Source organism: Danio rerio, chromosome 10 (assembly GCF_052040795.2).
Source record: "Danio rerio strain M-AB ecotype USA chromosome 10, GRCz13ab, whole genome shotgun sequence".
Classification (NCBI taxonomy): Eukaryota; Metazoa; Chordata; class Actinopteri; order Cypriniformes; family Danionidae; genus Danio; species Danio rerio.
In genome coordinates this window covers 30,828,974-30,853,438 of record NC_141030.1, presented here as the reverse complement: position 1 = coordinate 30,853,438, position 24,465 = coordinate 30,828,974, and the positions used below count along the sequence as shown (strand labels likewise).

The 24,465-nt window shown below is 37.2% G+C and overlaps 2 protein-coding genes across 5 annotated transcripts in view; both read right to left on the bottom strand.

Moving 5' to 3' along the window:
- LOC147835082 (uncharacterized) overlaps positions 1 to 12,367 on the bottom strand; it is a 63,605-nt gene extending 51,238 nt beyond the window's left edge. For 2 of the 4 annotated variants that reach the window (XR_015501196.1, XR_015501194.1), the window contains exons 1-2: positions 12,232 to 12,367; positions 3,762 to 3,938 (exon numbers count right to left, since the gene is read on the bottom strand). Coding sequence is in view for 1 of the 4 variants with exons in the window: in XM_087270983.1 (XP_087127109.1) it covers positions 1,149 to 1,209; positions 3,723 to 3,905 (244 nt within the window). In the remaining 3 variants the exon portion in view is untranslated. Of the gene's footprint in view, positions 1 to 1,148; positions 1,210 to 3,722; positions 3,939 to 12,231 lie in introns of all 4 variants that reach the window. The other 2 variants (XR_015501195.1, XM_087270983.1) reach the window with 2 other exon arrangements.
- Positions 12,368 to 18,864: 6,497 nt separating this feature from the next.
- Positions 18,865 to 24,465, bottom strand: part of cxadr (CXADR Ig-like cell adhesion molecule) — a 68,915-nt gene continuing 63,314 nt past the window's right edge. Inside the window, 1 exon segment of the mRNA NM_152948.3 lies at positions 18,865 to 23,556. Coding sequence (NP_694480.1) covers positions 23,283 to 23,556 — 274 coding nt within the window. The 3' untranslated portion in view covers positions 18,865 to 23,282.

The following is a 24,465-nucleotide window of genomic DNA, read 5'->3' as shown; positions in this document are numbered from 1 at the left end:
AAGTACATGTCCACTTACACTAACCCTAACAGTCTACTCATAATCTAATGAGAATTAGTTGGCATGTAACTTAAATTCAACAAACGGACCATCAAAATAAAGTGAGCGTTTTATCATATTTCTAATTGTTTTTGTTGATGCATGATGATAAGTATTTTTAAAATAAGTTTGTTTTTTATACTTCTTTATATAAAATGTTTAATTTAAAATTGTAATCTCATAACATTATTTATAAAACTGTATTAAATTACATCTTAAACGCACATTTCTATATAAACACTTTGTGGTAAATCAGTATAGTGAGCTCTTTGACAAAATTATAGGAAATATTTTAGTTGCATCAAAATATCTGGTCATGATCATCAGCTGACAAGCGAATGCAGCAAATATTAGAGCTTACAATGTCCCTAAAATGCAGTATTTGATAGAAATTTGGAAGAATAACAGCAAAAAGATCCACTTTTTGAGAAAAAAAGAACCACCGTTTCAATAGGCTGGCTACAGGACTGATCTTACAAATGTATAACACAATATATTTAGCAAAGCAGTCCAAATCCTTTGCTTAAAAGTGACGAAAGGCAAAAATTGCTAATCTTACTTTGTTTTATGCATGTTTTTTTTTTTTTTGTTTTTTTTAAATGAACCCTTAATCTTTGGACTGTTTATGTTATAATCTGCAAAGTTTGTCTATGAATTTCTTAGTAGCAAAAGAGCTAGTGAATGGTGTGAAGAGCGCATGTAATATTACTTAAAATGTAAATCAAACCTACAAGCATTATTCATATTTACAGCATTCATTATTAAAACAATTCATGCAATAATTTCAATATTAATATCAAAGAGCAAAATAAATATTAAAATTATATATATATATATATATATATATATATATATATATATATATATATATATATATATATATATATATATATATACACACACACACACACACACACAATTATAGATTATGAATTTTTTTGCTGTATATAAAATTGACCATAGCTAAAATCCTCAAAATATCAATAGAATAAATGATTAGGCTGTTAGGCTGTAGAATAAATGATTAGGCTGTTAATAGGAACACACTGATGTATGAATAAACACCAGTTATATTCAATAGTTTGGGTCAATCCTAGAGACAGACTAACTGTAATAGAGGTGATGTGTGACTGAGGAGAATCTCCAGTCCACCGGCCTGATCTCAGATCTCTGCAGGCAGAGGAAAAACACATTTCTGACAGTACAGTCCCTCACAAAAAAACAGGGAAAACCAATATTATACCTAACATTCAATATCAGAAACCTACATAAGGTCTGTTTTTGTTTGTTTTAAATCAGGTTGTTTCTGAAAGCTAATCTTCTGTGAACAATTCTGGCGCACATATGAAATAGGTAATTTACTGCAATAGTGCAAACACTGATAGATTCAGCAGATTTCTTTTTCTTCTCAACATGCATTTCACTGAACTGACAGACATGAGTAAATTATGAACATTATGAAACTAGCGATTTATGACTAGAGTAAACGCAAAACGCACGCACACGGATTTATTTTAACCACTAGAGGGCGCACTGAAATACTTCAACTCCTAATGACTCAGACGATCCCTGCGCCACAAGATGGAGCTGCACAACAACTGCAAAGTTGCTCTAATGTAAAATAAAATAAAGGCCCGATGATTTCCAACAGCACATGTATAATGGAATTCACGGGTAAATATAAAGGCAAAACATTATAGAATTAATAAAAATGCACCATGCACTAGTGTCTGGAAACAATAAATTACCTGAATAAATAAATAGCAAAAATAAAATGTTAATTAGAATTTATAACATTTGTTGTTGTTTCAGAGAAAAAATAATTTCACACAAAAATAAATGTGAAGCACCCCTGGTCTAACTTTAAGAAACTGACAGAGAATATGTCTAACTTCTGTTGTATAGTGGAATGTACAGTAAACAATAAGAACAATTACACAATCTTCAGATAAAGAAAACTCACATTCACAATCAAGCAAGAATGAAAGAATGGATGGAATAAATGGGCCTCAGATAAAGCATCACTGTATGTTTACACAACTATTTTTGTTGTTAAGTGCACAAATAAAGAAAGATACAGCAACATATTCAAGTCTTTTGGTAGAGAGCAACATCTGCAGTCCTACTGATGTAAAACTGACTCAATTTAACTGTAAAACATTTGTGCTCCCTTAACTTTCTCACTTTTGCATGTGACTTACACAAAAACTTGGTGTGACCGCAGCATTACACAACATATTGTGTTTCTGCATTTTCATGTCTAGATAATTATATTTTTGAACAAAAGTGTGGAAATCTGTTTACAAAAATACTCTTGTACATAAGGACATGGCCTTAGTCATACAGAAACTAAACATTACTGGTTTCCTGTAGGATATCTGCATGTTCCCTGTAGGTCAGCTGTATATTGTTGTTTACGACTCGAATTATTGACTAAGTACACAGAGAGAAAGAAAAAAGATAGAATGGATTTACTACATTCTTTAAGGTGAGTGGTCGTAAACAATTATTATGGGCTGAAATTAAACAAACAAATTAAATTTAGCACTGATTAACTTCATTTATTTGTTTAACTTCAGCGTAAAGTGTATCATTTTTCGCAACTATTTGCAATTAAGCATTGTTTTCAGTGTAGCCAATAATGTGGAATAATATAACTGTATAAGACAGTGAAATATCTAACACTGTGCTGGTGTTTTGTTTTGATGCCTTTAAGTTCTGCTTCTGTAATTATGTCAGTGAAAGTGACTCTAAGCTAACAGAGGATTAATGTAACACATTATAATTGCGGTGGCTCAGTGGTTAGCACTGTCGCCTCAAAGTGAGAAGGTCACTGATTGGAGTCCAGGCTGGGTCAGTTGGCATTTCTGTGTGGAGTTTGCATGTTCTCCCTGTGTGGGCGTGGGTTTCCTCTGGATGCTTCAGTTTCCCCCACAGTCCAAAGACATGCGGTACAGGTGAATTAAATAAACTAAATAGGTCGAAGAGTGCGAGTTTGTATGGGTATTTCCCAGCACTGGGTTTCAGTTAGAATGGCATTTCATTCCACTGTGCGAAATTAGAAATAGAGACTAAGCTGAAGGAAAATGAATGAATGAAAGTATTCTTTAATGTACTGTAAACCCATACTTGACAAGGCTTGACAACACTACTACTAAAAACATAACAGAATTTGAAGGAAAGTAGTCCCTCAAAAACAGTAAACACAGACACACACACACACACACACACACACACACACACACACACACACACACACACACACACACACACACACACACTAAAAAGGATAGTTTACCCAAAAAATAAAAAATAAAAACATGTCATACATTGTTCTATTGTCTATTGTGTGGTTTTAAACCTTTATGACTTTTTTCTGTTGAACACAAAAGAAGATATTTTGAAGAATGCTGACTGCTGGCACCACTGGATTTAATTAGTTAATGGGTGCCAGATACAAGCTTTTTTTTCCAAAAATATTTTATGTTCAACAGAAAAAAATAAACTCAAATAGATACAAGTGAAAGGTGAAGTGATGACAGAATTCAAATGTTTGGCCGAATTTTTCCTTTAAAAACTTGTTTGATCGAGGTAAACAAACCACTAAATACCACACAAATTGAACATTTCAGGCACCAAACAATTCAATCACGTAATCTCAAAGAAAACCCCGTACTGTTTACCTGATAGCAGCAGATGGCAGCAAAGCTCTTCCTACAAACCCGAAAGGCTGATGTGGCGGGGTGGGATCTGGCAACCCACGAAGAGAAGAGCAGCTGGGAAGAGGACAGGTGCAGTGGAGGGTGTGGCGCTGCTGTTCTCATCTGAGAGCCGGTCGGGCTGGTTATGAGCAGAACCACAGGCATGCAAACAATGAAGGCCGTCAAACAGGAAAAACCCTTCAAGAGCAAAACAGGACAGATTTTAATCAAGCGTCAGAGTAAACAATGAAAGGAGGAACTAGCGTGACATCAAATTCTGTGAAACACGATCAAATTACAGACCGAGACGTTTGCATTTCCGATCATCACAAATTATATAACGTCCGCTTTATGTGTTAATTAAAAGGCGTGCCATCTGAATCCACTGAGTGACACATGAGAGATCCGCCAATCAAGCTGCTGGATTTCATCTTCATTTACTTCGGCTCAAATCTAAAACATCCTCTTCTTTTTTTTCCCTCTATGTTAAGATGCTAAAGAATCTCAGCGGAGTGCATCAATTCAGCCATGGAGGGGATTAGACACAAATACTCAATCTCATGCCTGACAACAATAATAATTACATGCATCCAGAACACATTCACGCCCAAAATCCGTGTCTATTTCTGGTGATACATACTGCACACATTACTCAATATTCCATTCTGTGTGTGCGTAAATGAACGAGACCTTGTAATGTAATATCATCTTTGAAATGTAGCCTTGTGGGCATGTCTGCGGAAATAGTTTTCCATTTAAACCGATTAAGACAACTGAGGAGTTTCCTTGTACTGTATGAAACTTCAGTGCTCAGCGTAAATGAGATCTCCTTTAAAGTAATATTTGTATAGGATTCAATACAGCATGTGCATTAGAATAGTCAGTACCAAAGACAAAACTGGAACTAATCTAACAACATAACTTAAGATCACAGAGCAATATGCTCCATATACAGTATGCTCTAATATACTTCATTGATATACTCCAATCAATTTGCTAGCAAAAAAATCAAGATTAAAACATAAATATTTTCCATTCAGTTGAAACTTTGTAGTTTTCTTTTTTGCAACACCTTGTATAATCTTTCTGTCCCTGAATTTATTAGGTTACCAAGCTCTTGTTTTAATGAATATAACTGTTTAATAAAACATTTTTTTTTTAGATTATATACATTAAAATACACTAACTGGCCACTTTATTAGGTACACCTTACTAGTACCGGGTTGGGCCCCATTTTTGCCTTCAGAACTGCCTAAATCCTTCGTGGCATAGATTCAACAAGGTACTGGAAATATTCCTCTGAGATTTTAGTCCATATTGACATGACAGCATCTTGCAGTTGCTGTCGGATTTGTCGGATGCAAATCTCCCATCACATCTCAAAGGTGCTCTATTGGATTCAGTTCTGGTGACTGTGGAGGCCATTTGAGTTCAGTTAACTCATTGTCGTGTTCAAGTAATCAGTCTGAGATGATTCACACTTTATGGCATGGCGCGTTATCCTACTTGAAATCAGAAAATGGTTAGACTGTGGTCATAAAAGGACATGGTCAGCAACAATACTCAGGTAGGCTGTGGCTTGACACCATGATCAATTGGTACTAATGGGCCCAAAGTGTGTTAGCCTGAACCAAAAATACAAGGCAGGATGGATCCATGCTTTCATGTTGTTGATGCCAAACTCTGACCCTACCATCCAAATCGTGACTCATCAGACCAGGTAACGTTTCTCTAATCTTTTCCTGTCCAATTTTGTTGAGTCTCTGCGAATTGTAGCCTCAGTTTCCTGTTCTGAGCTGACAGGAGTGGCTCCCGGTGTGGTCTTCTGCTGCTGTAGCCCATCTGACTCAAGGTTGGACATGTTATGCGTTCAGAGATGCTCTTCTGCATACTTCGGTTGTAACAAGTAGTTATTTGAGTTACTGTTGCCTTTCTAACCAGTCTGGCCATTCTCCTCTAGCATCAACAAGGCATTTACGCTCACAGAACAGCTGCTCACAGGATATTTTCTCGTTTTCTGACCATTTTCTGTAAACCCTAGAGATGGTTGTGCTTAAAAATGTCAGTAGATCCACAGTTTCTGAAATACTCAGACCAGCCCATCTGATGCCAACAACCATGTCATGATCGAAGTCACTTAAATCACCTTTTTTCCTCATTCTGATGCTTGGTTTGAACTGCAGCAGATCATCTTGACCATGTCTACATGCTTAAATGCATTGAGTTGCTACCATGTGATTGGCTGAGTAGAAATTTGCGTCAATGAGCAGTTGGACAGGTAATAAAAATTATAGTTGTTTAATGTATAATATTAAAAATGTATAAAAATAATAATTATCGAAAGGGGTGTACTCATTTACACTGCGATTCTCCAAAAAGTCCTTGATTCCTGTGAACAGACTGAAATAAGCCAGAGATTCGTCTTCTGTTTCACAAAACACTGATAAGACAAAAACAGATGCTATGACTCCAAACAAGATTCAACAGTTCAACCGTATGAATAACGTTCAGAGCACAATGTAATATTTATGGAATGCACTGATGCACTGAAATACCACATTTAAGCTGTTTTACTGAAGATTTGGATTCTGTTTTCACAGAGAGCGAGATTGCTGCCGTCTGCAGTAATATTAATGCACGTTGAGCTTATCAGTGTGAAACTCATCTTATCATAACACACCAAAACCAGCGCATGATGTGTCAAGATAACAGAGGATTTTTTTCACCCTCTTTCAATTTCTAATGCCTTTCATGGATCAGTGAGGGTATAATTGCTTAACAAAATTTGCATGCATGAAATATTTGATCAAATCTATCAAAAAAATCCATGTGCTAATCTATATAGATAGAGTGATAGGGGATGTAAAGTTAAAAGCTTTTTGGAATATAAGCAAGAAAAAAGAAAATATTTTCTTTACACATTTGACTATTTGTAACAATTGTTTATAATCATTTATGGAGGTGTACTGTATATATATATATATATATATATATATATATATATATATATATATATATATATACAATGGATAAAGAAAGTATTCGGACATCCTTAAACTTTTCACTTATATAGCAGCCATTTGATGAAATCATTGAAGTTATTTTTTCCTCATTAATGCACACACAGCACCCCATATTGATAGAAAACACAATTGTTGTGTTTTTAGCAGAATTATTAAAAAAGAAAAACTGAAATATCACATGGTCCTAAGTATTCAGAGCCTTTGTTGTGACACTCATATTTTTAACTCAGCTGAGGGTTTTTCAGCTGCAGGGACAGGACGACTGGTTGCAATATAGGGAAAGATGAATGCGGCCAAGTACAGGGTAGTCCCGGATGAAAACCAGAGTGCTCAGGACCTCAGACTGGGCTGAAGGTTTACCTTCCAACAAGACATTAGGCTGAATGTCTGACGACGTCTACCGAAACGAGGATGTTATAAAAAAACATTTTATACAGAGTTATTAACAGAGATTTTCTGTGGTTTTGTATTATGGATGGTGTGCTGGGTCATCCCTTTGTTAGTGGCGAGACCACTCGATGCACGATGCCAACTGTCGGTCAGTGAGTGAACAAATATATTGAATGAAAAAACATAGGTCTGTGCATATAGACATACAATGTAATGCTGTACAGTAATGTGTAATTTGCTTGTTTCAGTTGTCTTCATTTTAATCGTTTCATGATGATGCGGTGATGTGCTTTGTCTGCCTGATTCCCGCTGAACTGGGCGGGTTGTGTGACTTTTGATTAGGAGGGCCTTCTGGAGGTGGGGTTTGTTTGCTGCGCTGCGAGTTATTGTCCTGACAGTGGAAAGGTGACAAGAATTCAGCCTTACTGCTCAACCTCCCGGGTGATTGTCCCTGCCCAAAAAAAGCCCAGGCTCGCACTAGCCCGACAGTGGAAATGCAGCTAATTACCCTAAGCACATAGCTAAAATAATGAAGGAGTGGCTTCACAACAACTCCGTGACTTGTTCTTTACTGGCTCAGCTAATGCCCTGACTTAAAACCAATTGAGCATCTCTGGAGAGACATAAAAATGGTTGTCCACCAACAATTACCATCCAACCCAACAGAACTGGAGTGGATCTGCAATAAGGAATAGCAGAGACTCCCATAATCCAGGTGTGAAAATCTTGTTGCATCTTTCCCAAAAAGACTGGCTGTATTTGATCAAAAGAGTGCTTCTATTAAATATTGAGGCAAAGGGTCCGAATACTTAAGACCATATGATATTTCAGTTTTTCTTTTTTAAAAATATTAACAATTCCATGTGTTTGTCAATATGGCGTGCTGTTTGTACATTAATGAGGAAAAAAATTAACTTAAATGATTTTTGAAAAGGTGGCGCAGCAGGTAGTGCTGTCGCTTCACAGCAAGAAGGTCGCTGGTTCGAGCCTCGGCTGGGTCAGTTGGCGGTTCTGTGTGGGGTTTGCATGTTGTCTCTGCGTTCGTGTGGGTTTCCTCCGGGTGCTCCAGTTTCCCCCACAGTCCGAAGACATGCGGTACAGGTGAATTGGGTAGGCTAAATTGTAAGTAGTGTATGAGTGTGAATGAGTGTGTATGGATGTTTCCTAAAGATTGGGTTGCAGCTGGAAGGGCAACTGCTGCCTTAAACATGTGCTGGATAAGTTGGCGGTTCATTTCGCTGTGGCGACTCCACATTAATAAAAGGACTAAGCTGAAAAGAAAATGAATGAATGATTTGAGCAGATGCCTGCAATTTAACAGAGAGTGAAAAGTTTAAGAGGGTCTGAATACTGGTAATTCACTGAGTTTAAGTGCGGTTAAGTGCTATTTTTAGCAAAAGGTATACTAAAAAAATAAAGACAATACTTTGTATATTGAAAGTAATAGTTTATTATTATTATTATTGTTGTTTCCGTTTTCTGCAATATTAAATGAAAGCAGTTAATCTACAAAGCTCCCCTGACATCATTCCTGTTTTTTAAGACAACAAAAGAGAAAGGTTAAACTAATTAATCAAATCTAATCTCCTCAGAAATTGTCATCTTTAATAAATCCTGTCATAGAATGAAGAAAATAAAGACTTAGCTAAGGAATAACAGACGACAGGCCACTGAATGACCAGACAATGCACCCAAGGTCTTTCCATAAATAAAAAATAACTTCATTGGAAAATGAAGCTTTGATGTATAATGTCACTCAATTTTCCCTTGATTTAGTCCCTTATATCAGGGCTTACCACATCGGAATGAACCACCAACTATTCAAAAAAATATGTTTTACACAGCAGATGGTCTTACAGCCGCAACCCCAGACTGAGAAACACCCATACAGACTCGCATGCACACGTAAACACTCATACACTCTGGCCAATTTAGTTCATCCAATTCACTTAAAGCACATCTCTTTGGTCTATGGGGTAACCAGACCACCCATAGAAAACCCACGCCAACACGGGGAAAACATGCAAACTCCACACAGAAATGCCAACTGGCCGGGACTCGAACCAGCAATCTTCTTGCTGTGAGGCGATAGTGCTAATCACTGAGCCACCCAGACACCCATTGGTGTATAGTATATTTATTTGAAATATTTATTATATTTCAAATTATTTATATTTTATTATATATATATATATATATATATATATATATATATATATATATATATATATATATATATATATTTGTATATTTATTTATTTGTATGGCACTGTAATGCAGTACAACAGCACATCCTCCAACCAATCAGAATCAAGCATTTACAGCCCTGCAGTCTAAATTCAGATATTTCCACCACGCTATCTTTCCACCACCATCTGGGCTATATGATAACGTCAAGTTCTGAAGGCCCTCACGCCGCACAAACCAGACCACATCAACCGAAAGCTCTCCAGCGATTATCAGCCGTCTCTCTCGTGAAGAGCCTGCCGTCTGACCCTGAACTCGTCTCTCAGAGGAACATTATCCACACACACTGTACAGCAGAAGCTCAAGCCTGATCAGAGCGCAGTTATCTGAAAATCACACACACACACTCCGAGCCCTGGAGGCCCACTTACACCCACGGGAAGACTCAATCTCTGTTAGAGACCGACACACAGAGACTCTCTAATTGCCTAACAGGATTTAGCCTCCGGTGTGAAATATATCCAGAGGAGGATATAGAGACATAAAGAGAGACAGAAAAGCGAGAGGTGAGAAATGACTCTGTACAGCTAATTCAGCGGTCCTGACCTCTGCGGGGAGGTTTCATACCACACATTATTCCACATCCACAACGGTGGTAATGGAGATGACCTCAAAATGGCCACAAGAGAGGAAAAGAAACACACGCCATCGACCCTCTAACAGCCACAACCAAACACATTACCTGCTTGTTGAAGCCTCAGCGCCACACATCTGTGTTAATATTGACTGTAATGAAATCCTGTCACGAAGAATTCACTGCATATAATGCTGAGTTCAAAAACACCAGTTGTGAGTGATGCTAAAACATTATTAGAGAACATCAGTGGTGGAAAGAGTACTGAAAAAGCATACTAAGATGAAGTAAAAGTACCATTACTTGCTCAACAATGTAGTGCGAATGGAGTAAACATATCTGCTGTAAATATTACTCAAAGTATGAGTAAAAAGGAGCCCTTTTAAAATTACTCAAGAACAGTGAGTAGTGAGTATTATGCTGTGAAAAGCTGATGCATTTACATGTAATTTGTGGTTGTAAACGTAACATTCTGTAGTGCATTTAGTTATTGCCCAGCAGGTACAAAACGTCATAAGACGTTAATATTAGGTTAGATTTAGGTTGTGACGTCAGGTGACCAAATTCAACGTATAGACAGTGTCTAAGAACAATGTTATTTTGATCACCAATACCGATATCAAATGACGTTGATATGTGGTTGATTTTAGGTTGTGTTAGAATGTGACCAAAATCCATCTTGGAATCAACATCCTTAATCATCTTGACATCAAAAACTGACATTTATTCATAAGGTATGGCAACCCAAATCTAACGTCTGATAAACGTCATAGCGGCAACGACCACACAACTGCAAGCTGTAACATCATTAGATGTTGATATTTGGTTGGACACTGGCGTAGACCTGATGTTGAGTTCTAACGTCAATGTGATTTTAATTTTCAAACAAAACGCAACATCCCCACGACGTTGGAGTACAACATCAAACTAACGTCATGTTGATGTCTTGTGCCTGCTGAGTATTTAAGGCCAATTCGGTCATCATACAGTAAACATCCGTCATCCTCTCATCAGTGACATGCATCTAAACAGTCTCTGGGTCAATGCATGTAAAACTTTTGGACAAAACTTTTTTCTAAAATCCTTTAAAGCATTATAACTTTCATGTTCATCTTCCAGACTGATCTGTTTCAAAAATATTTACTGGGATACATTTTTGTCCTCTATGGGAATACCTCAGGGAATACCTTTTTAATTTATGCACAAGGGTAAATCGTGGTATTTGTAATATAAATAAATAAATAAATGATTTACAGTATACAAATGTTAATCAACTCCCAAAGATAACTTGGTTGCTACATTTTTACCACAATAAATCCATGCTTGACTTTCATAAGGGAGCTGCTGATGTCCTGGCACTCGGAAATCCCTATACCGTAAGGAAATGCTTGAGCCAGATTACTCTGTAGGCCAAGGGTGGCTGCTCACTGAAGCCAAGCAGGGTTGAGCTTGGTCAGTACAATGGTGAGAGACCACCAGGGTAAACTAGGATGTTGCTGGAAGTGGCGTTAGTATAGCCAGCAGGGGGTGCTCACCCACCCAGTGGTCTGTGAGGGTCCTGAGAGTAATGGGGACACTACTATGAAGCACCATCACTTGGATTAGAGGTTAAACTGAAATAATCTCATGGCACTTTTTGTAAAGAGTAAAATATCTGCACAATTTCTAATCATGCAAGAAAAATCATTTGAAGGTATTTCGAAATCATTCTTAAAACTAAAAGCTCTACTTTTATTGTTTGTAGACTCACACAAATCATTGTGCTTAAATAAAAGGAAGAAAACAAACAGGTAGCATTTTCTATCATCAGTCTGTCAATTTCCCTCTGCGAACACTTTTTATGAGATGAATAGACGTAGACTTTACTCCCAAGCCTGTTTGAGTACTTAAAGTCTGCATTGCAAGTCCTATATATATGCAGTTTTCACTGTTCTTTCACCAATGTTAATCTGCTAACTGTACAATCAGTCTCTCACAGAAAATGGGAAATGAAGCAGTGGAGTACAATATTAGTGTTCACTGGTCAAATCAAACTGTCAATCAAACGCAATTCAAGATTCTAGAACTAGAGAACAATTAGAATTTTATTCTTAATTATATGTTGTAAGCTAGGAATTTTTCTAAGAGCTGCAACTTGACCTGCCACGACTGCAGTAAAATGCATTAAAAAGATTCAAAGACAAGAAATGTTTGTTTGTTTTTTAAACAATATCTTAAAGGTACATTTCACACTAAAATTGGCTGTTATTTTTCTTACCCTTAGATCTTCCAGGATGTCAATGTTTTTCTTTTATCCGAAACTGGTCCTTGGTGATCCATAAAGTCAACAGTCAGCACTCTGAGACTCAAAAAAAAAAAAAAAAAAAAAAAAAAAACATGCAGGCAAAACAAAATGAGCAGTAGGCAATGTTTGAAGTGGATCAAAACATTTCATCAAAGTTGTCCTAAAACTACTAACCAACACCCATTCTTGTCTTAGGATGATTTTGAAAACTTTTTTGATCCATTTCAAATGTTGACTACTGTACAGTACATCCTGTTCACTCATCACTCTTTCCAGAGAACTACCTTTGTTTGAAAAATAATGTATGTACAGTTACACATTCCCAACATTTATTGAGTCTCTATGTACCACCTCAAATGACGAATACATTTAAATTAATATTATTTTTAATCATTCTCGCTCTCTCAAACGTCCTGGATATGCAGAATATACCCAGCATTCCTAGCAGCTTGTCACACTAATGCTTTAACAGCAGTAATGAAGCAACTGATGTTGTGTGTGATTTAAACGGCTGCCAACAACAGTCTGTTTTACTTCTTAGCTATCTAACCTGGATCAAATAATGTCCAAGAAAGTGGATTACATAAGGCATGTGGGAATATTACATTCTTACCCTTATATTACCTTTGAGAGTATGTGTGTGTGTGTGTGAGCGTGTACCATCCATAAACCCTAAAGTACAACAGGGAAAGACCTCTGGAGAAACAGCCCACAGTGGTCATGGTGTTTTTTCTTTCTTGAAAGTTTATCCCTTTATAGGGCACTCGTTTAAATAATCATTGGAAAAACCATGGTGTGTTACATGGGGGTTATTACAAGACTTTCAAATCTTTATGTCTTTAAAAAAATAATAGTGTAAATAATATCAAAGTTACCATATATGGTTATTTGACCAACAATAGCTTAACAAGTCTTTGTTAGTTGATTATATAAAACTGCTCAGGTTGATTGCACAGACATGCTGTGAATGTGCCGTTTAGAGATTTTAACACATCTGATTAAAACCATATGGACAGGTTGCCCAACAGGCTCCACATTCCTCCATGTGAAGGTGGAGAGTAAGCAAATAGAGTCCCGGCAGGCGAGGATCTCTGTTATCTGCTTCCCAAACATGATGCATTCCAGACCGTGATACGCATTGACTCTTAGTACTGGATATACAGATCACTCTTCATCCCTGGTGGGACGAAAGCAATCAACAATTTACTTCTGGTGGTAAACGCAGGCCAGTCTATTTAGAATCTAAATAAACACATACCAACTGATAAATCTAAATTTTTCCATCAGTTTGGTCCTGTTTGAGCTCTCACCAACTTCAGTACCACGGCTGAGGTGAGTCCCATGAGCAAGGCACTGATCCCCGACTGCTCTGGGTGTGTGCTTTTGAATGAGTTTAATGCAGAGCACAAATTCCCAAGTATGAGTCACAAAACTTGGCCACGTCACAACATTCCTTCCATAAAAGTGAAAATGGTAAATATAAACAAACTCGTGTCCCTCATGTCCACAGGTAGTTCAAATAATTTGATCAGATTGCGTATGATGTGGATGCTTATGAGGTGTCTGGAGTACAAATACTTTTATTTTTATTTTTATGCAAAGCAACTTACTGGGACATAAATTCACCAACATGAGTCTCATGATCAGACTAATTGTGTGTTCTCTTGTATAAAACAATGTTTTCATTGCTAAAAGTGATTAAAATACTCAATCTTATTACCTTTGAAAGATTAGGAAGGGAATCAAAAGTGGACTAAAGAGAAATTCAAATGGCTGGCGTAAACAGGAGTGGGTCTCCCTTATCTACCTACAATTTGATCAACCAAAACGCATCTTAACACTAGTGCTCAAGATTGGAACTTTACACAATAAAGTAAGGACTTTTCTTTTTTGCTACTTTCCACTCGGTGTAACTTCAGGAGTAATTATGCTGATTTTACCAAATTAAATAAGATCATGTCTTGACTTTTTTTAATTAGGACAGTAAGGTCTGACTTGGCTTAGACAAAAATCTTGTCACTTAAAAGAAATAATATAGAATATAAAGTCATGATGCAGTGAAATAAGAATTAATATTGTTTTTAACTTTGGCAGCATCCATACATCTCCGCAATGACTCGAATAACTTATTAATAAAGTCATCTGGAATGACAAAGAAAGCGCTCTTGCAGGACTCCCAGAGTTCATCAAGATTCTTTGGATACATTTTCAATTCTCCTTCATCTTACCCTAGACTAGCTCAATAATGTTCATGTTTGGTGACTAGACTGGCCAATCCTAGAGCACCTTGACCTTCTTTGCTTTCAGAAACTTTGATGTGGAGGCTGAAAGATGAGAAGGAGCGCTATCCTGCTGAAGAATTTGCCCTCTCCTGTAGTTTGTATTATAATGTGCTGCACAAATGTCTTGATACCTCAGACTGTTGAATGTGTCATCCACTCTGCAGATCTCTCACATGCCCCCATACTGAATGCAACCCCAAATCATTGTTTTTCTTTCACCAAACTTGACTGATTTCTGTGAGAATCTTGTCTCCGTGTGGGTTCCAATAGGTCTTCTGCAGTATTTAAGATGATTGGGATGCAGTTCAACAGGTAATTCATCAGAAAATCCTACCTTCTGCCACTTTTCCAAATGATCAACTAGAAGTCAAGTTTTTACAACTCGGATCGATAACAAGACTTTTGTCAGGTAGTGTATATCCAAACGAGTCACACTAATTAAACCTAAATACATAAGACAATGGAGTTTTAACTAGAGAAAAGAAATGATGAAGCAAAGGTTGAGGGAGACCACCGCTGCTTTAACAGGCTCCTGTTGTTTGGGTGCAGAGCATTACGTCTATAAGATAAATCCTCCATTCCATGCTTCACCCTGTGTACAACCTGATAACGTTACCTTGGAAACATGCAGCCAACCAACCAATCAGCAATCAACACCCTCCCTTTCAACCTGCCTGAGCTATGCAAACAATTAATACCTTCAGCAGGAAAAATAAAGTATGTGTTTGTGTGAATTGGGACGTTTCCATGTCCTCATCTCACTGACTGCCGCTTGCAGCCCAAGGACAAGAGGAATAGCAGGTCTAAGAGTGATGCTTTCCATTGTGTGGGATTAATGCTATGTGCGAATTCAAATCCTGTACAAAAAAAAAAGCAGATATGGCCATCGGAAATACCCAACAGCACACAACACTGACTCTCAGAGTTAAAATGCAGCTTAGAGGCGGCGAATTTCCCTTACATTAACAAAATTACATTACACTCTAATGTGCTTTTGATGGCTTGAGCACGCCATCGCTGAAATTATCACATATCCACTGTGCAATTATTCCACCCAGGATTGCCTTAATGAAAAATATACTGACATTCAGCAGTTAATGACTTGCTCTGTACTTAATATGTCATTGCTTACTGGGGTCTGCTTTTTGTTACAAATGATCATCGATCAATTACTAGGACTGCAAGACATTATGAGCATTCAGTTATTTCTACAGACGTCAACATCATTGCAACTTCTCATGTTATTGACTGCACTTCAAAGCCTGAAAATGAATAGATATTAATAGATGACATGAAGACCGTCCTCATACAAGAGTAAAAAGCATATTAAGAGTAAAACAAATATTAAATATAGCTTGAAGGCCTTATGTGTGATTACTAGTGTTTACAGAGAGTTGCCATAATGTTAAAAGGGCACTTGTAGGAACAGGTTGTTCAGCCTCATACATAATACATTACAGTATTGTTCTGAGACTCAGCAACATTACACTGGATCAGATGTACAAGAGCTATTTTTCAGTTTTGTTGTTAGAAATAGAACTAAAAACTAATATTTGGTCATCATTATAGGGCACCAAACTACATATATTTTATTTGAAATGATTTTCTATAATAGGTGTGTTGAGCCTCATATAAGTTCTAAGTTGTCCTTAAATACTTTTCCTATTTTCCAAAGCAGATACATTAGATTGTTGTTGGGAAAAAATATTAAATTAAAAACTTGTGTTCATGTTTAAACTATAAAGTAGGGCTGGGCGATAAAATCGGTATCGGTATTTATTGACTGAACACCATTATCAATAACAATAAAAAAAAAGCTTGGTATGAATTTTCGCTATAAAGCACTATAGTTTATTAATAAAAAAAAAAAAAAAAAAAAAAAAAAAAACAATGGCAATAAGCTTAGGGTGTAAGTTTGTCATTTCCAATGAAGGCGCACTGCTTGCATGACACACATATGCGAGTGCATTTTCTAGGTACACCTAGTTGAAAAAGATTTGAACTTTTCTGAATGCCGCAAACGCACTGCGATTCATTATTATTACATTAAGTAATAACGGTAGACTAATTACCGCTTACAAGCACAGCTCATCTATACACTGCAGTGCTTTTTGCTTTTCTCCATAAACTTGCATCGGAGCTGCAGCAATGGTTTGTCCGTTTGTCATCCTCTGAAAAAACTGTTTATGGTGACCTATCTACAAGAGACGCCAGGGGAGTGTGAGAGAATTAAAATGATTAAGAAATTCACGTGCTCACACTTGTCACATCAGGTCAAATTAACACCATAGGCGAAAATGAGTGGTGTTTAACAGCAGTGAGGAGATTGTAAATAGAAAAAGATTGTCGCCAGAGTGGCTTTTTGGTTTCTTTTCTCGTGCATCCCAGGCACTAGCTCCCCATCGGAAAGATGTTTTAGCATAGGGGGTAATGTAGTTATCCAACTTCACGATTTATAATGTTTAGTATTTGAATAATGATGATTAGCTCCTTTACTTGAAAGCTCAGGGCAGATCATCATAATTTGCTTTGTTCACAGAGTTTGAGGTTAACTGCATCATTATTATTTATTTATCAAGTTTAAAAGTCTCTTTAACACTCATGCTTATTTTATTATAAAAAGATCAGATATTTTGTTTAAATATTTTGTTTATTCACTATTAAAACTATTTGCCTTAGTAATGTTGGTAAATTAAAATAAAGTATTAAAATAAACAAATATTCCTAAATGTATTGTTTAAAAAATATTCAATAATTATTGATATCGGATGATATGAAACATGATATTGAGATTTTTTTATTTATTTTTTTTGCAGTATTACCCAGCACTACTGTAAATTTCTGTTAACATCTGACCTGATGCGCCTTTTCTTTTTTTTTCCCAATGAGCATTTTAGCACTTCTGGTTCAATTGTCTTACTCAATGGGTTTTAAATGGAGATAATTGTCTCAAATAAAATCCAGAATTAACATAAGATCAAGCTAATTTCATGGTTTGTTATATGACTTAAAATGCATCAATAATACTCTTTTGTATTTTCAATTACCATCTTAAATATGCTAATAGGGGGGACAATGGGTTTATTGAAGGATCATCTGAACAAGTATATCCATCTTTCACTGATATTAAATCATGTTTTTACATACGATGTCAAGTTAAACTTGTCTGTTCAGTTGAAGTCAGAATAATTAGCCCCAGTTTATTTTTTCCCCAATTTCTGTTTGACAGAGAGATTTTTTTAAACACATTTCTAGCTCAAAGGGGCTAGACATTTTGACCTTAAAATGTTTTAAAAAAATTAAAAACTGCTTTTAATCTAGCCGAAATAAAAATAAATAAGACTTTATCCAGAAGAAAAAATATTATCAAACATACTGTGCAAATGTCCTTGCTCTGTTAAACATCATTTAAGAAATATTTTAAAAAGACAAAAATTTAAAGTGGGGCTAATACTTCTGACTTCAGCTATACATGTAATTGTGCTTTTATCTGAACTCATGCACAGCTTATAAAATGTGTTAAGGCATCAAAATCCAGCAGGAATTCATTGGTCCCGTGCACGTTTGATTATCTGCTGTACAGAGATTATTTTCTGATTTCTGTACTAACTGGTTTTATTGCAACATTGCAAATAGGACAAAATAAGAACAGGTGTGCTTAAGCATTCTGCCCTAATTGTGGTTAAATCTAGTGATGTAATGTCATGTCATTATTGGTTTGCACCAGGGTTAGGAGTGCAGTGTGCACACTTATCAACATGCACCACATTAAAAGAGTAATCTGACCAGAATTCTAATTTTAATCGAAGCACACTTGCCAAGCGTGAACACGGTGAGCACTTTTTTTGCAACCTTGACAAATGGCATTTATTACACACTTATTGACACACAAGTCATTTAAAAGCCAATTATTTGACCTCAGTCTAATCAAAGCAATTTGTCACTAATTTTTACACTTTGATTTACCTCTCTTAAACCAACACAATGGCTGAGCTTGCGATACAAATTAGTTTGCAATGACTCGGCTGACTGACTCGGGCAGCGTGTTTTATGTATAGCCCTCAAGGGCAGCGCTCCACATGCACAGAAAGCGCCGTCGCTTTGGGTTCTGTTGCTCGTGGTCAGCGAAGCCGCCAGTGCTTTTGCGAGTCATTGATTAATTGCGGTCATTAGTCAGCGAGAGAATGGCCTCACCTGGAGTTAGAGGTGGAAATCAACGGGAGATTAAAATTAATCACTCTGAAACGCGACAGCACCGCCGGCAGCCTGCGGAGCACAGGATGCAGAAGAGGGAATCAAAGGAAAAGAATTTTAAAAAGCAGAATGATAGTGGTTTCGTTTTTTATTTAAAAATACATCACAAAAAAGCACACAAAAATAAAAGGAGGTTTTTACATGATGTGCAAACCAAAGAGGAAGAAAAAGTAAATGTCATATTAGTACACAGCTTCTTTCAAAAGAAAACATCTACAGTTAATTTCATTGGTTGTCTCTTATTAGTAAGGAGAGTTCGCTATCTCTTTAAATGGCACTGTACAAAGAACCAGACAAACCTCTAGGGTTACGAAATACCAAACGGGCCCCATCCCAAAAAAAAAAAAGTATCATTTGATTCAAGGAAGTTGATTTGTGCAGCTTGCAGTAAAGATAATGCTGACCAAAGTGTAGCTTTCTCAGTTTACACTGGCATTAGTCTTTATGTTTAAACAAGCTGAACTGATCCTGTAACAGCAGCCCTATATTCATAGAGGCTTGACAAATAAAAGCCCAAGGAAACCATGAGTGTGTGTGTGTGTGCGCTTTTGTGTAATAACAACATATGCATAATAAATGTTAATACCTTCTCCAGATGGCGGATGATTAGCCTGATCATCCTCTAGTCCTTCATCACATTCGCAGCCTTGGAGAGCCACCCAAGTGCAACAGGCTACAGCCATAAAGACAAACGCAATCAATCGCGCCCAACATTACAGTAAATATATTTACACATTCAACAGGAACCCTGGTCAAAATACAAGCAGATTGTGAAAAGCCTGCTGTTTGTGTACAACAGACACACGGCATACGGTTGTCGGTGTACACAATATCATTCCATGAGACCAGCATTTCTTTAAAAATAAATTCAAAACGTCATTTTACATCGACTGTTTCAACATATAGAGTAATATTTGTTGCCAGCCTGCGCAACAAAATCATATAATGTCAAATCATGCATTACACCTCATCATTAACAATTGTTTGTGTACAATTTACCCTATGCCGCTGATGTGGACACACTCAATGTGTATTAGGCATGGGACAATAACCGGTTTTACCACGGTTTGGAAAAGTCAAGGTTTTGAAACCGCAAACATTTCTTTTGTACCGTTCATAAGGTATATGCAAGTTGTTATTATTTTAAAATGTGTTTATGACCACTTCATTAGATTTTTTAAGGGCAACAGTATCTACAGCAAATGGACCCTCCAAATCGAAAGCTACTGGTCAGCCCACGATTCAAGAAAAACGATGTGTTTCTGAAACTAATGAAGATAATCAGTGATCTATTTAAATGGTTTAGCCTGACATGTTTAAAATAACAAAAGCAAAAACCCTTTAAATGTTTCTTAAACTAAAGTATATCATGTTTAATGGGGGAAAGAGCTTATTTTAAAGCAGTAATCACAATACCATTAAACTGTTAAATTATGATATTTTTATCCAAGGTTATCATACATCAGAAACTTATACCAGCCCATGCCTAATGTGTATACCAGTTCATTACACCCAAAGACAAAAAAAGGCACAGAGTGAACATTAGAATGGACACACAGGGTAAAATAAGCAGTAATAAAACCTTGATAAGAACCGTAAGGTTGGTGACAGTCACTGTGGTAAATTTGGTGACTTGAACAGATAGAAATCTGCTGTTTATAGATGTAGACTTTTTTTCTTTCACTAGAACATTATGGAAAACCAATAGTTTCAATAGATTTATAAATTCTCAGCATACTGTCAGGGCCTTTATAAATTGAGTTCCCTTGTATGTTTTTTTATTCTTAAAGTTCAGAATCACAGTTTCAGCTTAAAAAACTAAATCAAATACTACTTTAATGTTTTCTTAAAGAGAGAGCGTGGTCCAAATCTAAAATAGGGGTCTCCAAACTCTGTACTGGTGTCCTGCAAAGTTTAGTTTCAACCCCAATCAGACACACCTGTGCTAGCTAATCAAGCTCTTACTTGGCTTTCTAGAAACATCCGTACAGGTGTGTTGAGGCAAGTTGGAGCTAAAATCTGCAGGACTCCGGCCCTACAAGACTGCGTTTGGGCACCCCTAATCTAGGATAACTTGACAAGCAAATTAAGAGCAAATTTACATTTTAGGGTGAACCTTTTAGTCGAATCAAAATCATACTGATTCATACTGATGCCTGATCAACTGACTATTTATAAATTATCAAACAGTCTTTTATAACTCTATGGATGATCCTACATATGAATTGCCCCTCAATTAGTTAAAATAAGCCCAATTTACACTTCAGCATCAAGTGATCATCGAAATCCTTGCAGGTAGCCGATGCCGTTGATATTTATATTTCTGCATTCTGTCTGTGTTGCCTTGACAACTCTTACCTACTCAAGTTAGTTGGCAGTGGGGTTTTTATGTTGCACTGTGTCAAGTTTCTTTGCCGGTGTTTTGAGTTTGTGCCAAAAAAATCTCTGGGTTGTTATTGTAAAAGAAGTTAAAACTTTCACCAGCTTTAGTAATAAAATATACACAAAACAAATGCTGGAGCAGGCTTCAAGGCTCGTTTAAAAACTCGCACCACCGGCCTCGCACCCCTCTCACCAACGCAAAAATCACATATCTTGTGATCTGCGTCGCCACTACATGTTAGGGGTGCACAATATATCGATCCTGCATCGATACCGCAATGTGCGAATCCGCAATAGTCACATGGCAGATTCTGCAATGTCAGTTCAGTTTATTCATCCATTAGGAAATTTGAGTGGAATTATGGTAAACCAGGAACCCCATTGTGAAGTTAAACCTAAATAAAGTGAAAGTTTTTAAGGCCTAAGAATGTGAAATTTCAAGTGTGCATAAAAAATTCTAACATTTTAACAGCAGCTACATTTCCATCCTAAGACGCTAATTAAATTTATGCGCAAAACTGGATTATCGCATAAAAGATGTGCGAATAAAGCAGCGTTACCATCCAACAAGTCAAAGAGAACAAAATAGTCACATCCTGATTAACTGCCACCAAATATCAAAAGTAAAAACGGAATTTGCTGCGGTTGGCTATGCTGCGTAAATCTTTCTTTATTTTAAATAATGACTTACACCTCAGAAGACAATGCCGATATGTAATGAAAAAATGGTGGCATTTGAAGGCATGAGATGCGGAGCACAGATGCTCTTGACAATTCTGGAGGCAATCAATAATATAATATTTAATAATATTTAAATCATCTGGTGAAGTTGTATTCATATGGCAGGAAAACAAAACATCCCAATGTCAGTTTTGTCCAATATGGTGCAGCCCTGCTACATGTTACATAATTTGAGAGTTGCATGTCTACGCATAAGAATATGGCAAAAGGTATGCAACAGTGCAAAGGCTACTCCGGACCTACCATGCACACTTGAGGAAGAAGTATAAATTGGCCTTTAATATATGGTCAACACATTTTTGAATAAGATGTCCTTCATCTAATAAATAAACTGCAAACCAACACATCAATCAGACAATTAACTTTAAACAAGATGATTGATGGCCAAGCCGAATGCAGATTCAGGATTAGTATCTCTAGTTTAAGTCTGTGTATTAATTAGAGGCATCTGGGATCAGCTTTTCTGGTCTGGCTCTTACTGAAGTCAGATTGCTCAGTGAAGCATATTTTACCGTCCAGCTTAAGCATCTTTTGTAAAAACCCTTTAATCTTATTTTAAAGAGTACCATTATGCTGCAGGATAGAGAGAAGCAGAGGTTTTGGGGTCACAAGCTCAAAGCGTAAGGAACTGACCAATCAAAGACTTGAACGCTGATTATTCTGACGTGTGCTGACTGGGATATAAAACTGCCAAATGGTTCATAAGAAGCAGGTTAAGAATCACAGTATTAGCTCATCTTCAAACAAATCAATTTCATATTCATGTATATACACACACACATCACAGGTAAATAATCTTCAATCCAAGCAAACGCTAATGTTATCTTTTTGAGAAACATCCAGAAACCAAAGCTATTCGTCATATTTTCCACAGACCCTTTGAGTAAATCTTTGCCAGCAAAAAAGTAATTAAAAAGAAAACAATGTTCATAGATTAATGGTTCAAGTTGCCAGAAAATATTTCAAACTGGTTTAAAAAAACATTAACAAATAGCTTGAGAGTTTTTATCTAAAATGGGGTTGTATTACATATACATTTCATTTGAATGATTTGAATTCATCTCTGGAGAACACTTAATAGGCAACCAATTCAAGTGCCTTACATTAAAAAAGGGCCTTCTATCTTTAAAGAAAACAAAATGGGGAAAAATCATCATGCGTTGCATTATTTACAAAACGAGCAGACAAATCACTTTCTGCATCTTGTTGAATAAAGTTTGTGTTGATGTTTGTTGAAGTTCTGCCAGCCGAATTGCATTATCCGTACAGCTGAGTTCCTCCTATTTGCTCCTTCACAAAATCCGCTAAAATGATGAATAAGAACAGAGACCGTCAAAATGTGCAGAGAAAGATCCCAGTTCAGTTTTACACAATAGACCCATCCTTGTTTTGGGCAGGGATCATGACTGGGATGGCCCCCATTCGGCTGAGGTTGGGGCCGGCCATTCTGCTGGGCGGGGGAATGGGAGCGTGGCTAGGGGGCCTGTCGTACTCTTCAGAGGGAATCTTGTCATACTGGGGCTTGCTGTACTCGTGCAGGTTGGAAGGAGACATGGAGCCAAGAGAAGAGCGTTGGCTGCCCACACTGGTGAAACTGCGGGCGGTGGAAACACGGCTCTTTGGAGGAGGCACATCCTCTCTGTTGAAAGGAGGGCAAAAGAATGTTCAATCACACCTGCAGGCCCAGGAGATTTATTGTGGTGTTTAAAAAACATAAAAGACTGTGACTTGTCACAAAAAGGCTAAATTATGACCGCAGAGGTATCATTTACAGAGTTTCTGCATGCTGGTTAGATCAGATAACTTTGTTGATCGCACTACATGATTTTGATTTAGCAGACAGAATTTCCTGAACTGGAATTAAATTTCAACAAACTTTTGAAAGCACCGTTCATGATGAAATGCAAAGTCAAAGATTGTTTTCCTGAAGAAAAAGGTTAGAAAGAGGCACTGGACAGGTCAAGCCAAACAAAAAATCTTCCTATGCAGCACAATCAAATAAGAGGGAGATACAATAATGCTACAATTCCCGTCAAGACTTGTTTTGGCGCTTCGACAATCACTGCTCAGATTGGCTGAATAAGACAATGGAGGGATTTCAAGTGTGGCCAATCAGACCATGCTCTCCCCCATCCTCTAAATTAACAAGTAATCAGCAGCAATAATCCATTGCAGCACCGAACAGCAAAAGAGAGAGAGACAGCAGGGTCTCTTCTAAGAGAAGCTGGCTTATTTGGATAATCCTCTTTTGTCATGGCCTAAGTGATGCAGCGCAAGGCTCCCAGACAGAGTGTCCAGCGCTGGGGTCCAGGGGGAGCATAATAAAGGGCTTGACCCACAGCCTGCCACATCACACAGGAATGCCATTTCAATAGGCCGGGGGAGCGAGAGACAGGGACTGAGGGGGGAGCCATTGACAGAGCAGGAATCGACTGAACAAACAAATGCACAGAACTGATTACACCAGCCTTTCATTTGAAGAGAAAAGGGGTGAGAGGGGAAGGCTGACAGCACCGCTAGCCAGTTTCGCTGGCCATCAGCTTTGTTC